Source organism: Orbicella franksi, chromosome 9 (assembly GCF_964199315.1).
Source record: "Orbicella franksi chromosome 9, jaOrbFran1.1, whole genome shotgun sequence".
NCBI classification, from domain to species: domain Eukaryota; kingdom Metazoa; phylum Cnidaria; class Anthozoa; order Scleractinia; family Merulinidae; genus Orbicella; species Orbicella franksi.
Window position 1 is genome coordinate 20719486 of NC_138153.1, and position 16079 is coordinate 20735564.

General features: G+C 39.2%; 2 protein-coding genes across 4 annotated transcripts in view; one reads left to right on the forward strand and one right to left on the reverse strand.

Moving 5' to 3' along the window:
• Positions 1-215: 215 nt before the first annotated feature.
• LOC145497896 (plasma membrane calcium-transporting ATPase 4-like) overlaps positions 216-16079 on the reverse strand; it is a 42373-nt gene continuing 26509 nt past the window's right edge. For 2 of the 3 annotated variants that reach the window (XM_081477772.1, XM_081477773.1), the window contains 5 exons: positions 11076-11270; positions 10384-10575; positions 7127-7549; positions 6786-7010; positions 216-5110 (listed from right to left, as the gene is read on the reverse strand). In XM_081477772.1, coding sequence (XP_081333898.1) covers positions 5021-5110; positions 6786-7010; positions 7127-7549; positions 10384-10575; positions 11076-11270 — 1125 coding nt within the window. In that variant the 3' untranslated portion in view covers positions 216-5020. Of the gene's footprint in view, positions 5111-6785; positions 7550-10383; positions 10576-11075; positions 11271-16079 lie in introns of those variants that run through there. The other variant, XM_081477774.1, reaches the window with a different exon arrangement.
• Positions 11298-14459, forward strand: LOC145497929 (uncharacterized). Its single transcript, XM_081477806.1, has one exon. The coding sequence runs from the start codon at positions 11983-11985 to the stop codon at positions 13753-13755; it is 1773 nt and encodes a 590-aa protein (XP_081333932.1). The 5' UTR covers positions 11298-11982; the 3' UTR covers positions 13756-14459.

Below are 16079 nucleotides of genomic sequence, written 5' to 3' on the forward strand. Positions count from 1 at the left end.
AATGAGAAGGAATGCTGTATTTGGATTTTTCTGGCCGTAATGTTTGCAATATACGCAATACAGACCAATTCTTAGCTGTGGCGTTAAGGGGTCTGGAGAATGAACACTTCAAAATTCTTCCCCTTCAAAATTTCCTTGAAGCACAATGGTCACATTATAGTGTTTCCTCAGCATAATTATTTATTTTTAGCTTCGCAATGCAGTCATCAGAAAGATTTCACAAACCTCGAATCTCTTCTTTATTAACGGTATGGTAAAGAACAATGAATAATGCATGTTCAAAGAAAATTGTGCATCCAAACTATTTTGATATTTGATACCTGCATGAACACAAATCATAATTTTTGAAAAAACAATACACTCTGGAGCGTGTGCTCTTTATAGAGCGTTTACACATGACTTCACGGCACCCATAATAAGAAACGACGGCCATGTCGATCTACAGGACCAATCCTGTGAGTTGAACTCTTTTCTTATGTAAACACTTTCTTTCTTTTTGTTGGGTTTTTTAAAACACTTGTGCCAATAAATCTGCATGGCTGCTTGCCGCGTGAGTGAAAACGCTCTATTGCTCCTTGTATTAGCATTTAATAATTCTAATTAACATATAAGAATTGAGGTTGTGAAATCGTAAACGAAAACAATTCTTATCTTCAAAGCCCACAGGATATCTGTGTATCACGGCTATCAGCGTTGCAAGAAAGGTAAACAAAACTCCCTAATATGGAAGTTTCGCACGAAAGCCAGTTCGCCATGATTAGCCGGACTGTTAGCTCTGTGATGAACCCAATGCCCACAATGAGCTGTAGAGTGAATTCGTATAACCCGTTCCTTATATGTTAATGAGGCGCATAATACTCTAATGACCAGGTTGGGTACGCAAGAGATCGTTTTGCCGTTGGAATGTACTGGACTGTTTAAAATCTGAACCAAAATATTCTTTGCCAGGGAAAAAACAGTGAAGGTGCGCGAAATACGCGTAGTACTTTTGAATATTCTTACCATTTTTTTGATGTTACATAACATTATATCGCTGGCTTTCTGACGCCTGTGCCTGAGAAACACTCGCACCGGTACTTGCACGCCGGCATGCAGGCATCAGAAGCGTGTTATTTTGAATAAATGTCCACAATTAGGAATTTGAAGCGCTAGGAGTTTTATTTTCTATTCAACCTTAAATTCCCAAAATTTGGAAATGGGGACAAATGGTACGGAAATTTCCCGGGAAATTAAATTTTCCAGAAAAAGCGGAAATTATTGAATTTCCGCAAAGCAAACCATTCAACCGAAATTACCGGAAGGAAAATCAAATTTAGGGCAAAATTCCCGGTAAGAATTTTTGCTCAAGTTTGGATACACCTCGCGAGGTTGTTAGTGTTGTGTTCCTAAATTCCATTTAGGGATTCTTATTAGCATATAAAAAACGGGTTACACTAATTCAGTCTACAGTGTTGTCTTTTCCGCTCGTTTAGTCAAAAGATAGAATTCAACACATCCTTCTTTGAACTTTCAGTCTGGGACATCGGGCGAACTGGTTATCGGGCGAAACGACTGGTTACCATATAGAATTCTACCAACAAGGTTTGGCCCGAACCTCAAAGTTTGCGTGTTGGATGTACTTTCGAGTCGCGCTCTTCGGAAAGAAAGATTTCTTCTATTTCAAGGGTTTGTGGCATCCTAAGCGACAAACGATTGAATTGGACTTGGTGGCAGTGACAGTAAAAACGTTTTACATGCTCCTCGATTTTTACAAGTCAATAACAACACCTTGAGCATCTATTCATTCACTCCGAAATTACCTCCTGGTCTTGACTTTCGATAACCGAATGGCTTTACTGATTATTTTAGTAGTTAACCTTCATAATTAAACTCAACTCATGTAACTCTTATCAGAAAAGATTTTGTACTAAATCATATTATTACCCTTAGCGAGCAAGTTATCTTCCAGTGTCGAATAAAAACAACTTTAAACCAAATTAGGGCTTTCTACTGATTGCCAAACAAAATAACAAAATAACATGACAAAAAATGGAAAGAACTGCTCTATGTTGTTCAAAATTAGTTTCCTAAACAGACACATTACAAATCTAATTAATATAATAAGAAACTCCCTTGTATTGTATGGCTGGTTTGCAATGTCACGCCATCAAAGATAAAAATCGTAACCATTCAATAAACTAAGTCAAGAAGCTGGGATATGAAAGATGATTGATATATAAATAACCTCGCCAAGATTTAGGTCTGTGCGGTTATTCATTCGCGCGTTATTCGGAAAAGTGTTTCACCCAAATTTATAGAGCTTTGTATGGAGACGCCATGTTGGTGCCCTTCGGAGGGGCACCAACATGGCGGCCGTACAGTAACATAAACATCTGCCATTGAGTTTTGCCATCTAAAAGAAACGTTATCACTCTAGAGAATTAATGCTCCTTCTGAAGCAAGAACTGTTTAGTTAGCAAAAACTTGAGCAATAACTCATCTTTTGACGTACTCGAGGGGCTTATCGAGCCGCCATTTCCATGTCACGCAACGCATAAACTTGCAAGGATTATTATGGAAAATAATGACGTCACATGAATTTCGGCAATTGTATCGTTGCGTGTGTTATCTTTCGCAAGCAGTATTGATGTAAGTAGCTTTTTTTGCCCGTGAAATATAACTTTTTACTCTGCATTATGTGTTAAAATGAACTGTAACTATGTTTTGTAGTTTATGAATAACAAATGTATTTAAAAAATACGCAGTGGCTATTCGTACGGCACCCGTACGGCGACTTGTATTTCCTATTCGTACGGGAGTCAGAAGATTTCATTGAATTTCTCGGTAATTGCTGATTCTTCCTTATCCAAATTATTATATTTACCTTTAGGAAAAATAAGCGATTCCAATGAGTGTCGTTTCTTTGAGCCAGATTAATTTGCGTACTCTCTGCATACTAAGCGAACGACCCACTCGCGACACTTCAAATTTTTTCCGAACTAATTAATACTCACTCACATGTCACGCGATAAGGGACCGTACAGCGACTGGTATCTGCTATTCATACGGGATTCCTCGAGTGTAACTAAAAGTTACCACTAAATTTAAGAATCGCTAACCTGTTTTTAAATGTCATAGTTGCACACTTTCCTCAGACAATACCTGTCCAGCCGTATTTTCGTGGAACAGTTTGCGTTACAAGATTCAATGTGCATGTATTCCTCACCTGATTTGGAAGGAGAAAACGTTCGAAGCATCCATCCTTCGGTAAACTAACCGCAAGTAGCCGCACTAAATACGAAAAGAACTATCTAACGCTGACTGAAACTGCGTCTGCTATGGAAGCAGGAAAAACTTCCGTATGAATAACAAAAATTCGAATAATTCGTACGGGACTACCGACAAGAGTCCAAATTCATAGAAGTTCCAAGTTGTCACTTACCACCCGATCCAAGTCAATGTATTGTACGTTTTTAAAAGGCTAAAAGAAATTATTTTCGCACTTTTTCAGCCTACTGTGTACTTTGTAACCAGCAAATCTGTGAACCAGAGGTAGCGTGACATGTGCGTAAGTATTAACTACGCGAGTGGGTCGTTCGCTTTAGTATGTAGAGATTACGCAAATTAATCTGACTCAAAGAAACGGCACTCATTGGAATCGCTTATTTGTTCTTAAGGTAAATATGATAATTTGGATAAGGAAGAATCAGCAATTACAGAGAAATTCAATGAAATCTTCTGACTCCCGTACGAATAGGAAATACAAGTCGCCGTACGGGTGCCGTACGAATAGCCACTGCGTAAAAAATAACAATCGTGACGGTGTAACTCGCTTCACAAACTGACGTATACATTAGGTTATACATCAGATTATAACGTACAAATAGTAGAAGAGTGCCGCCATCTTATCATTTAAGATGCCAAAAACAAAGAAATCCGTTAAATCTTTCATGTTAAAAAGCACGTCTCAAAAATGTGCCCAAAGCGCGATTTAAAGGTTCGGGACCTTAAATTACATTACATAATAAATTGTAATCTTTCAAACTTTTTAAGCTTCAGATCTAAATTAGAGAAATTCAAGTTCCATAACAACAGGATAATATCTTAAGTAAATTCTTCTAAACTCTAGTAACAAAAAGCAAGCGAATCAAACGAACGGACGAAACGAACAGCTAAAATAGAATCTATTAAATTTCACGTTTGCACGGCTTGATCAGGAGATTCCGTAAAGAATATGCTGTAGACGCTCCTGTAAATACTAACCATATTGGGTGCCTACCATTTGTCAGAATAAACCGGTTGGGATGACCGTTTTATAATGGTAAGGGTTTTTCCAAAATCAGCAAACCAACCGAACGAGATGGCGCTTACCATTTGCAATCCGATTTCCCGTAATTGTTTTCGGCTGATGAGAGACTGGAAACTGGACAATTTGCCAAATGGTAAGGAAATTTCCGTCGTTCTGTTCCGAACGGGAAAAGAGGCCTACCTCTGGAGGTAGTTTACAATTTCCGAACGGATTTTCCAGAAAATTACTGTTCCATTTGACTTTCAACCGAAATTTCCGGATTTTGTTATTAAATGGTAACCCCCATCATCACCAATCATACCCGGAAAATGGAAGTGATGGATTTCATCCTAGTAGAAACTATGATCATTCTAGATAATGGTTAATCTTTTAAAAGCGTTACTGCTTGAAATAATCTTTTAGAAGCGTTACTACTTGAAATAAGCATTTTAAGTTTTACATTACATTTTATGCCGCTGTAAGTTAAGTTACTTAACTTATAAAAGCACTTCTCTCATAGTTAAATGCTACCATTCTAATTCAGTTGATGGTACAATGATGGAATCAAGAAAATGACTTACGAGCTACAACAAAGCACAGCTACCCAGGCAACAGGTTGCAAAATAACTAGCAAAAGAACTGACTGGCAGACTGACTCTACATTGCTACTCTCATCATTAATGTGTCGTCAAGTTCTGTAGATCCAAACAAGAGTGGTAAACAACACTCGTCCAACTTCAGCACACAGAGCTGTTATTCCACTGGTAGACGCTCATCTGGAATGCCAAGCTGTGGTGTCACTTCATCTGCTGGACTCAATAGTGACGCCACTATTCCACTGTCCTGTTGAACAAAAACATCTTTAAATTAATGACTCATTTTGTATTACATACAGACAAGTAGGTCCCTGAGCGACCACCTTCAATGACCCACCATGCTTGACAATTAAAAGTCTATACCACTAATGGTGTGTTAAACGAAAATACCCTCAAAGTGATTATTATAAGGAATTTTAAATGTAAAAATAACAACTTGGAAAGGAATCCGAGTTCCAGATGGGATTTGAACCCACGACCCTCCATGATCTAGCCGGACGCTCTAGCCACTGAGATACTGGAGACTCTATGGTGAGCAAGGGTGAAATGTGACTGGAACCGCATGACGCGGTCACACAGCCAAATGATGACTTAACACATTATGAACTCACTAACTGCATCGCGCAGTCACATTGGGGCGTATCAAAGATGCAACCAGGAGCGGTTGGTTGCATCATTGATATCTATATATTGACGTCTCTTTCAAGACAGCGCAGTCGCACTCCCAGAACTAAACTGGCGTGATTTTGCTGTACATTTCATTCAGCTCGCTACGTTCGCAAATACCTTATAAACCCAGATAAATTTTAAAAGCACAAAATTGTCGCAGTAAGACTAACGATCGTACATCGCCGGTTGGAACCAGCGCTCTTTATTTACATGATAGCTTTGTCAAGGCTGTTTCTTCTTCGCTGTAGGTTTTGAAATAAAGAAATATGGCGTTCAGTGAGAAACGTGCACAAATGTAAGACAACTGATAACAGCCATCGTTCCTGGCGCCATGTTCCCGACGCACAATTCCAGCCCGTACTGTGCACTCTCGAGAGTTTGTCTGCGTTTGTTTTGTTTTATGCAAGACATCACAAACTGTAAACATCTTGCAACTACTTACATGAAGTACATTCAAAGTTTTAAAACAACCGCCATTATGGATGCGAAGCGGTCGAAACTTTTAATATGCTTCGTTCTTTCTCATATCCTTTGATGAAACAACTTCGCAGCTGTACAAATCAATGAAGCTGTTGGAGAAAGAATTTGAAAGGCCTCAAAGATAAGGTATGTGGTTCGTAACGAATAATATCGATTCGCATTTCATCGAGCGAGATTTATAATGTTTATAAACATTAGGGTGCTGAGACTGCGCAATATGGACTGGAAATCATTTTTAAAACTATCGTCACTTGTTTACTCGTTTACGAGTGTCGATAAACCACTGAAAACAATTATTGTGTTCACGAATTTCTAATTTCTAGTCTGCTACTGTTGCGCCATGCGTCGTAATTCTAGGTCAGCTCTTCGAAGGTTTCGACATGAAGTAACAGGCCCTTATATAAATCGAAAAGGCGGGGAATTTACATGTCTAATGTTCATAATGGGTACATTTGCATCTGAAGGTTGTTGAGCGGAAAAACTCTAATGGATGAATCAATAAACGAATCAATGAATGAATCAACGACTCAATGAATTAATGAGTCAAGCACGCACGCACGCACGCACGCACGCACGCAAGGGAGCAGTTGGTTTGTGGATTGGTCAGTTGGTTGTTCAGTCGATGCGAGGGGAAATGATTCAGGAGGGAGGGAGCGCTTCTGTGATGCTTGCCAGAGTATCAGTTAAGTTAGTTACACCTCTAAACTCTGGCAGAAAAACAAAAACGTAAGTTTGTTTCGCTGGAATCAAACAAAATTAATAGGTGTTTGTACCTGCTGTTCAACACGGGAGCAGCTTCTAATATAAGCAATGCCTCGTCCTTGCGGCGTACCAACAGCAACACAGCGTAATGATTCAGGAATAACGCTTTTAGGGACTGTAAAGACGAATTGAGCCCAGATGAGCTCTGAGAAGCCAAGAAACAAGCACCACATCCACTGATCCACATCCATGCCTTTCACGTGGAATGCTGTGTGGAAGAATTGCACTATTATGATCTAAACAAAAGAAAAAAATTAACAGGCAAACCTTGTTAACAAATTTTGTGGGTGCAGCCAACATAACTGCTAAACCATACTATTCACACAAAAATCTGGCCTTAACAAAAGTTAACCTGCATCACAGCTTGACCAAACCAGATAATAAGGAAAACACAGTTTCTGTGGATTCCATTGAAGACATTCCTTTCCTGCATCATTCTTGCATTGACCTCATTAAACAGCTGCATGAACACAAATGTTGTGAACACTATAGAGCTGTGTTGAGTTGGCATACAGAAGGTTTCGGGATCAAAGCCATCTACAATGTCAAACAAGTCGCTTCCCATGAAGATCAACACAAACATGACAATAAGCTGGTAGATACTGTGACCAATCACATTGCGGAGTAAAGTGCGTGAGATCAAAGGCTTGTGACGACCATAGGGCTTGTACTTCATGAGGTCGTCAATAGGAATATCTCTTGTTAGGGCAAAGCAGGCCAAAGTGTCCATTATCAGGTTGATCCACAACAGCTGTGTAGCAACAAGTGGACTCCTCTACAAAGCAAGTAAAGGCAAGGTGAGTTGATGACATCAAAAGACAAACTGGCACAAAGACCATGGCACATTTTGAACAATTTAGGCCAAAAATTTTCAAGTTTGTTAGTTGCAATTGGTGTCAATTTGCCCAAATCTTTATAATTGCCATTCTTTTCATTTTAATATGACAAATATCATTTAGACTAAGTTAGACTCAATCCAGTGCAGCCGCAGTGAGCGGTCTGCCCCTTAATGGTAAGTGACCTGTGGGGCAGCCTTTAGAAGATTCGCTGAGCCCTTGTTTTTAACTACACTACATGTGCAGTTCAGTTAGCTGATTGTTGAGGTTCATTTCACAGCTCATGCTAGGGGAATCTTTGCTGATTCTTGCTCCCTCTCCTCCCTCCCTTTTGGTATGTTGGTTTCTTGGTAAGTAATGGGTCAGGTAAGTTGTTTTCACTGATATCTTGCAGTGTGAAGGTGCCAGTTGGTGACCGCTTCTTGAGGGGGTTTCCGCTTCTGGGATTGTCATTGCTACCTCCCTTCTGCACATTGCATTTGGCACCCCGCTAACCTTCTAGACACCAGTTCCCAACATCTACATCTACATTTAATAATTGATAACGCCTTCATCCAATCAATATAAAGTAAAATAAATAAATAAATAAATAACTAAATAAATAAATAACATTGAAAATGAATAAATTAATTGTAAAACGCTATAAATACTAATTACATATTATAAATAGAGCGGTTTTCAATTGAGTGTTGAAAGTAATTAGACAATTACTTTGGTTTTGGTTTTGGTTTTACTTCGGTTCGAGATTGGCTGAGTAGTCTAATTGGTAAGTAATTCGTTTGGTTTTGGTTTTACGACACTCAATTGAAAACCGCTCTATGGAAGATGAATAAATTGATTGTAAAACGCTATAAATACTAATTCCATATTGTAAATATGGAAAATGAATAAAGTAATTGTAATCATTTAATTGCGATGAATTTAACCTTATTTAACCTTTTCTTTAGAACTCTGCACTCTGGATCAAATGGTCTGGGTTTCAACCCTGGCCAACTTTACTCCCGGGGTACTCCCATACGAAAAGGTCGAAGATGTTCGTTTGAAAATTTGAATTAAACCACTAAAGGAGACCAATCTGGGTGTGGCTCAAGCTTTCTTTGAGCCCTAAAAGACACCACTTAAAATGGAATAGGCTTGATTACCAGCAGCTGTTCAAGGAGCCTGCGCTAGCTATTCCTATATACTGGACTTGAGAGACCAGCAGAAATCAAGCCTAAAAACGGAAATAGAACGTTTTTTGATTATTATTTCAGAGTGCACCCTGAAAGATGCTTTGACAGCTAAAAGTAGTAGTGTTTCGTCATGAACACCCAAAGTGAGACCAAAGCAATACTAATAATAACAATAACAATAGTAATAATAAAATAATTAAATAATTTATTGAGCACTTTTCCATACAAACTTGAATCTTACATGTATCTGGTAAAAAATTCAGAAATTCTGTTGCTCCTTAAGTTTTCGGTAATTATAATAATAATATCAAAATAATAATAATAATTCATTATAGTATATATACAATAGTAATAATAATAATAATAATAATAATAACAATAATAACAAAAAAATTAAACTTAACGTGATGATTATTTACAGCACAAAACTATTTACAATAACAATTCTAATAAAGTCGTTAAAAAAGGAAGCAAAATGTAGTTTACAGAGATAAAGGGAATTGAGAAGAGCTCAAATTGGAATGACTTGTTTAAAATGTCACAGAAATGTAACAAAAGTATTTGCGCTTTGTCATCGATTGTACGTGAGAAGTAACCAAAAACAAAAGAAAATTACTCTCAACTTTATGATACACATTCTACTAATTACGGAACCTTACTCATCTTCACTTTAATACTACCAATAGTAAAAATAGAAAATTGATAGAAAATACACTAAAAATACATAAGACATGGACTAATAATAATAATAATAATAATAATAATAATAAAAATAATAATAATAATAATAAAAATAATAGCAACAGTCCTAGTGCTAGTAATAGTGCTAGTAATAGTGTTAGTAATAGTGTTAGTAATAGTGTTAGTAATCGTAATAGTAATAGTAATAGTGTTAGTAATCGTAATAGTAATAGTAATGGCAATGGCAATGGCAATGGCAATGGCAATGGCAATGGCAATGGCAATGGCAATGGCACTGGCAATGGTAATAGAGCGGTTTTCAATTGAGTGTCGTAAAACCAAAACCAAACCAATTACTTACCAATTAGACTACTCAGCCAATCTCAAACCGTGGTAAAACCAAAACCAAAACCAAAGTAATTGTCTAATTACTTTCGACAATCAAATGAAAACCGCTCTAGTGCTAGTAATAGTGCTAGTAATAGTAATAGTAATAGTAATAGTAATAGTGCTAGTAATAGTAATAGCAATAGTAATAGTGCTAGTAATAGTGCTAATAATAGTGCTAGTAATAGTAATAGTAATAGTAATAGTAATAGTAATAGTAATAGTAATAGTAATAGTAATAGCAATAGTAATAGTAATAGTGCTAGTAATAGTGCTAGTAATAGTGCTAGTAATAGTAATAGTAATAGTAATAGTAATAGTAATAGTAATAGTAATAGTAATAGTAATAGTAATAGTAATAGTAATAGTAATAGTAATAGTAATAGTAATAGTAATAGTGCTAGTAATAGTAATAGTAATAGTGCTAGTGCTAGTAATAGCAATAGCAATAATAGCAATAGACTCAAATTACTTCCTCAGTCCAGAAACAACAGATGAGATGAGCACTGGCATAAATAACAGATTTTACTTACACCAACAATTGCTGCTCCAAAGATTACTATGATAACGGCAACCCAACAGACAGTGAATTGAAACTGTAGAAACTTAAGGATGGTGTGGTAGATATGGCGTCCCCACTTAATGGCATTTACAATACTGTTAAAGTCATCATTTAAAAGTATGACGTCAGAAGCCTCCTTAGAAATGTCAGTGCCTGCCACCCCCTAAAACGTGAAGAGAACTGTCAGCCTACATTAACACTCAGCATTTTGTAACATTATAAGTTGACGCCATCTTAAATCTGCTGGAAATTTTCCAAATAAATCTAATTGCTGTAATATTCATTACATTGTTCATTTGTTTGTGCCAAACAATCAGCCTTTGTAAAATGTTTTTTAAAGAAAGAGTTGGTCAAATAAGCAGTACATATTAAAGCCACCATGCCTTTCTTTGAAATAGACTATAAACAATGTCCACTGAGAAGAGAAGCAAGCAATAGCTTGCTCCTAATGGCTCCACATATACCGTAAGTAATTTGAATAATACTGACAACAAGCAACTGTTCATAGCTGTCTTGATAAATATATTCCATCAGTTTACATAGAGATATTTGGCCTACACTGAACCACTAATTAAATAATAAACATTTCCAGGTTTAAAATATCGTATTGGTTACTATTCTTCAGATGAAGTACTTTCAGAAAAACAATAATATAGGACTTGCCATAGTGAAGCCAACATCTGCCATTCTTAACACTGGGCCATCATTAGCCCCTGAGCCTGTCACAGCTACAATCTCTCCAGCAGGTTTAACATGACTCTCCATCATCCCTTTCACTAATGTGAACTTATCTAAAGGTGTGGATCTTGCCAGGACACACAGTTTCGGCCACATAGCATTAAAACGGTCAGTATTAATCTGCAGATTTCAAAATAAATTCAAGTTTCTCGATTAATAAAGTGGATTATTTTATAGCAGTTTAGGAAGCATTTTTTACTGAGTCTAAAAGGCTTGTGTTCTTTTTCTTAATCAGCCAGTGTTGGCCATTGTACCCTCTACAATGTGTCTCTGTCATTATCTATTTTTCTTTATGTACCCAGCTAACTATGAACTACCAGCAATATAATTCAACCTTGAGGAGTTGCTTTGGCTTATAACTAGACCTTTGATGTAAGAGTTCAGTATAAATAGCAACGTCGGCTTCAGGGTTGTCACTAATTTTTGAAGTGGGGAATAAAAAAGAAAACCGTAAGAGCATACAAGCAAGCACTCACACGAAGTAGTAAAATCGACCAATTTTGATATATTAAAATTCAGCCTGAAACAATACACCTCAACACAAGGCTCTGGGGAATAAACCCCACAAACTCTGTAGTTATTCCCCACAGCCTCGTACTGAGGTCTATTGGTTTAGGCTGAATTTTAATATATCGAAATTGGTCTATTATGAACAGTAATGGTGCTATTAACTCCACCATGGACGGTCCTAAGCCCAGCTGAGAAAGGAGGAAGGTTGGGCGTAGGGTTAGCACCCCTACCCCGTAAAAGCTATGCTGCTACAGAAACACCAATGATGAATTGACAAACTCCACAACTTCTGGGAGAAGAAGGGCTTTCCTCGCAAAGGTGCATGACGAGTTACAGGGAAAACCGAAAGGAACCTGCAATGCTGACTACCCTTCTGTTGACCAGAAAAACCTTAAACATCAGAACTTGGAACATCAGAACAATGTTTGAGTCAGGGAAGACAGCCCAGGTAGCTAGAGAAATGCACAATTACAACCTTGTGGTGCTGGGACTTTGTGAGACCAGGTGGAAGCAGTCAGGACAACTGCGACGGACAACAGGAGAGATGGTGTTGTATTCTGGACATGAAGAGAGCAATGCTCCCCATATGGAGGGTGTAGCACTTCTGCTGACGAAAGAGGCACAAAAAGCCCTGATTGGGTGGGAAGCAAGAGGACCAAGGTTCATCACAGCATCCTTTAGAACAGCGAGGAAGAACATTAGGATGAATGTAGTGCAGTGTTATGCCCCAACAAATGACAAGAGTGATGAGGTGAAGGATGGGTTCTACAATCAGCTGCACGACATCCTCAGCAGGTTAAGAAACCAAGATATCAATATTCTGATGGGCGACTTTAATGCCAAGATTGGATCGGACAACACAGGGTATGATGAAGTAATGGGAAGACAGGGGCTCGGTAAGATGAATGAAAACGGTGAGCGCTTTGCAGATGCATGTGCTTTAAACAACGTGGTGATTGGAGGCAGTGTGTTTCCGCACAAGAGGATACACAAGGCAACATGGGTGTCCCCGGACCTTATAACAGAGAACCAGATCGACCACATCTGTATTGCAAAGAAGTTCAGAAGATCGTTAGAAGACGTCCGGGTCAAGAGGGGAGTAAATGCTGCATCGGATCATCATCTGGTAGTTGCCAAACTAAACCTTAAGTTGAGAAGGAATGGAACAGGTCAAGAAAGAAGAAGAGCACGATATAATGTGGATTTCCTGAGGGATGTAAGTATGGCAGAGAGATTCAGAGTGACACTGTCCAATAGATACCAAATCCTACAGGAGTTGCATGAGGATGATGAGGGTTTGGACATTAATTTGCAATGGAAGGATATAAAGGAGGCAGTTAACTATGCTTGCGAAGAAGTGGTGGGCCGAAGAAAACTTGAACAGAAGGAATGGCTTTCGGCAGAGACACACCAGAAGATACAGGAAAGGAAAACTAAGAAGGCGGCAATTAACAACTGCCGAACAAGGGCAGCAAAGAAAGAAGCGCAGAAACAATACGCTAAAGTAAACAGTGAAGTAAGGAGAAATATCAGAACAGATAAGAGGAACTTTGTGGATAGAATGGCCCAGGAAGCAGAGGAGGTGGCAGCAACTGGGAACATGAAACAGGTTTATGACATAACCAAGAAGCTTGCAGGAAAGTTTGGACGAACAGAACGTCCGGTCAAAGATAAGAACGGAAGTGTCTTGATGGGTGCGGATAAGCAGCTAAGTAGATGGGCAGAACACTTTGAGGAGCTTCTTAACAGACCAGCTCCAGCAAATACACCAGACATCCCCGCCGCAGAGGAAGACCTGCCAATTGATTGTGGTAAGCCCACCAGGGAAGAAATCAGGAAGGCCATCAAACAACTGAAGAATGGCAAGGCAGCAGGCACAGATGAGATTCCAGCGGAAGCACTCAAGGTAGATCCAGAGATGCTTGCTGAGATGCTCTATGGATTGTTTGAGAAAATCTGGGAAGAGATCCCTTCAGAATGGAAGGAAGGACTCCTGATCAAGATCCCCAAGAAAGGAGACCTTGGCCTGTGTTCAAATTATAGAGGGATCACACTCCTGTCTGCCAGGGAAAGTACTGAACAGAGTCATCTTTGAAAGGTTGAAAGGGCCGGTAGATCTCAGCCTCCAGGATCAGCAAGCCGGCTTCAGGCCAGGCAGGTCATGTACCGACCAGATCACAACACTGCAAATTATAGTGGAACAATCAATTGAATGGAACTCCCCCCTTTACGTAAATTTTGTCGACTACGAGAAGGCTTTCGATAGCCTAGACAGGGAGACATTATGGAAGCTGTTTTGACATTATGATGTACCCATGAAGTTCATCAATCTGATTCGGAACTCTTGTGAGGGTTTGTCTTGCAGAGTGGTTCACGAGGGGCAACTGACAGAGAAGTTTGAGGTTAAGACCAGGGTGAGGCAGGGATGCTGTCACCCATTGTTTATCTTGGCTATAGATTGGATCATGAGAGCTGTCACAAACCAGAAAAGAAACGGGATCCAGTGGACCTTGTGGTCGCAGTTGGACGACCTGGACTTTGCGGACGACCTAGCGCTTCTGTCACACAACTATCAGCAGATGCAGGAAAAAACATCGGACCTGCATCACACCTCAATGCAAGTAGGACTGACGCTCAATAAACAGAAGACAAAGATCCTGAGGATCAATGCAGGCACTGACGAGCCAGTCAAAATTGAAGGGGAGGAACTGGAGGAAGTTGAGTCTTTTACCTATTTAGGCAGTGTAATGGACAAAAGTGGGGAACAGACGCAGATGTGAAAACTAGGATCGGCAAGGCACTATCAGCATTTAACATGCTAAAAAAGGTCTGGAGCTCCAGAGAAAGCAGTACATCCACCAAGGTACGTTTGTTTAACTCAACGTTAAGCCGGTATTGTTGTATGAAGCAGAAACATGGCGGACAACCAAGGCATCGATGAAGAAGATCCAGACCTTTATTAATCAGTGCTTACGTAGAATCCTAAGAATCCATTGGCCAGAGACTATCAGCAATGAGAACCTACGGGCAAGGACGCAGCAAACTCCAGTGGAAGAGGACATCCGACGAAGGAGATGGAGCTGGCTTGGCCATATGCTATGCAAACCACCTAGTAGCATCGGCCATCAAGCCCTGAACTGGAACCACCAAGGTCAAAGAAAGAGAGGGAGACCACGGAACACCTGGCGGCGGGAGCTTGAAAAGGACATTAAAAGGACTGGACACACATGGAAAACACTTGAAAGGATAGCTCAGGACAGAGGAAACTGGAGAGTTGTTATTGGTGGCCTATGCTCCGGGAAGAGCGAAGGGCCAAAGTAAGTAAGTAATGGTGCTATTGGCCAGGTTCCAGTTGTTCGAAAAGTGGATAACACTATCCACCAGATAAATTGCTATCCACTGGATAAGTGTTAATAGGACAAACCAAGCTATCCACAGGATAGTGATTTATCCAGTGTATATGGTTATCCACCTTTTGAACAACCCGGGCCAGTGTTATAACTCTGCAAGGGTTTAACAATCGTGGTTGTTCAGAGACCTGCCTTTTTCTTTTTGATAAATGACTTTCCCTACAGTATTTCTACATAATGAAAAAAGTTGAAATTTTTGCCTTAAGAGCCATTGAACTGTACTCTTTCGAGCCTTAATATAACTGTACAACTGTTTCAAATGCCTTTAAAGGATGCAGTTAAATGAGCAAACGGATTTTCGCTAACTAGTGATTTTGAAACAGACATGTTTCATGTAATACATATGACAAGGGTGGTCAAAAAAAATTTGAGGAGTTGGTACGTTTCCTGACACACCATAAATTTAAAACAGTCATTAATTTGGCAAAGTGGAGAAGGCATTGACTAATACCATGGTGCCATGCGATCTTGTGGGTGTCTTGTGAACATAAAGCCAGTCTTTTTTGGGCTGTAAGGCAGGTAGGCAGGCAGGTGGACCATTGAATGATATCACATTTTTGTGGTGCAAAGGATTCTGCATGCAGCAAGGGCAAAAACAAATGGCATCATCGCAAAACATGTGCATACAAGATGGTTTGGTTTCTTGACAATTTGATTGTTTTGTTATGATTCTGGACTGAGCAAATCAACACAAATGTGTCCTGAGTCAGTCGTTTTAGCGTCAATGGCTTCTGCCACCTTAGGAAAGCAATCAGCAAAACAGATTATAATTTCATCGAATTCTACATTTCTTAACCTTTCTATTGATATATAGTTTGCAGGGGTTTCCTTAAGAACAGCACACCTATGAGTTTTTTTTCTGGGGACACCCCTAAAGGCTTGGAGTAACCTTAATTTCTATCAATTGAGGCCATATCCAGATTTTATTTTATACCTCCCCACCCTTAAAATTACCCTAGTGAGTCAAGGGCTATTCTGGTATTGATGTTTCTGTCTTAGGACTTGAGTT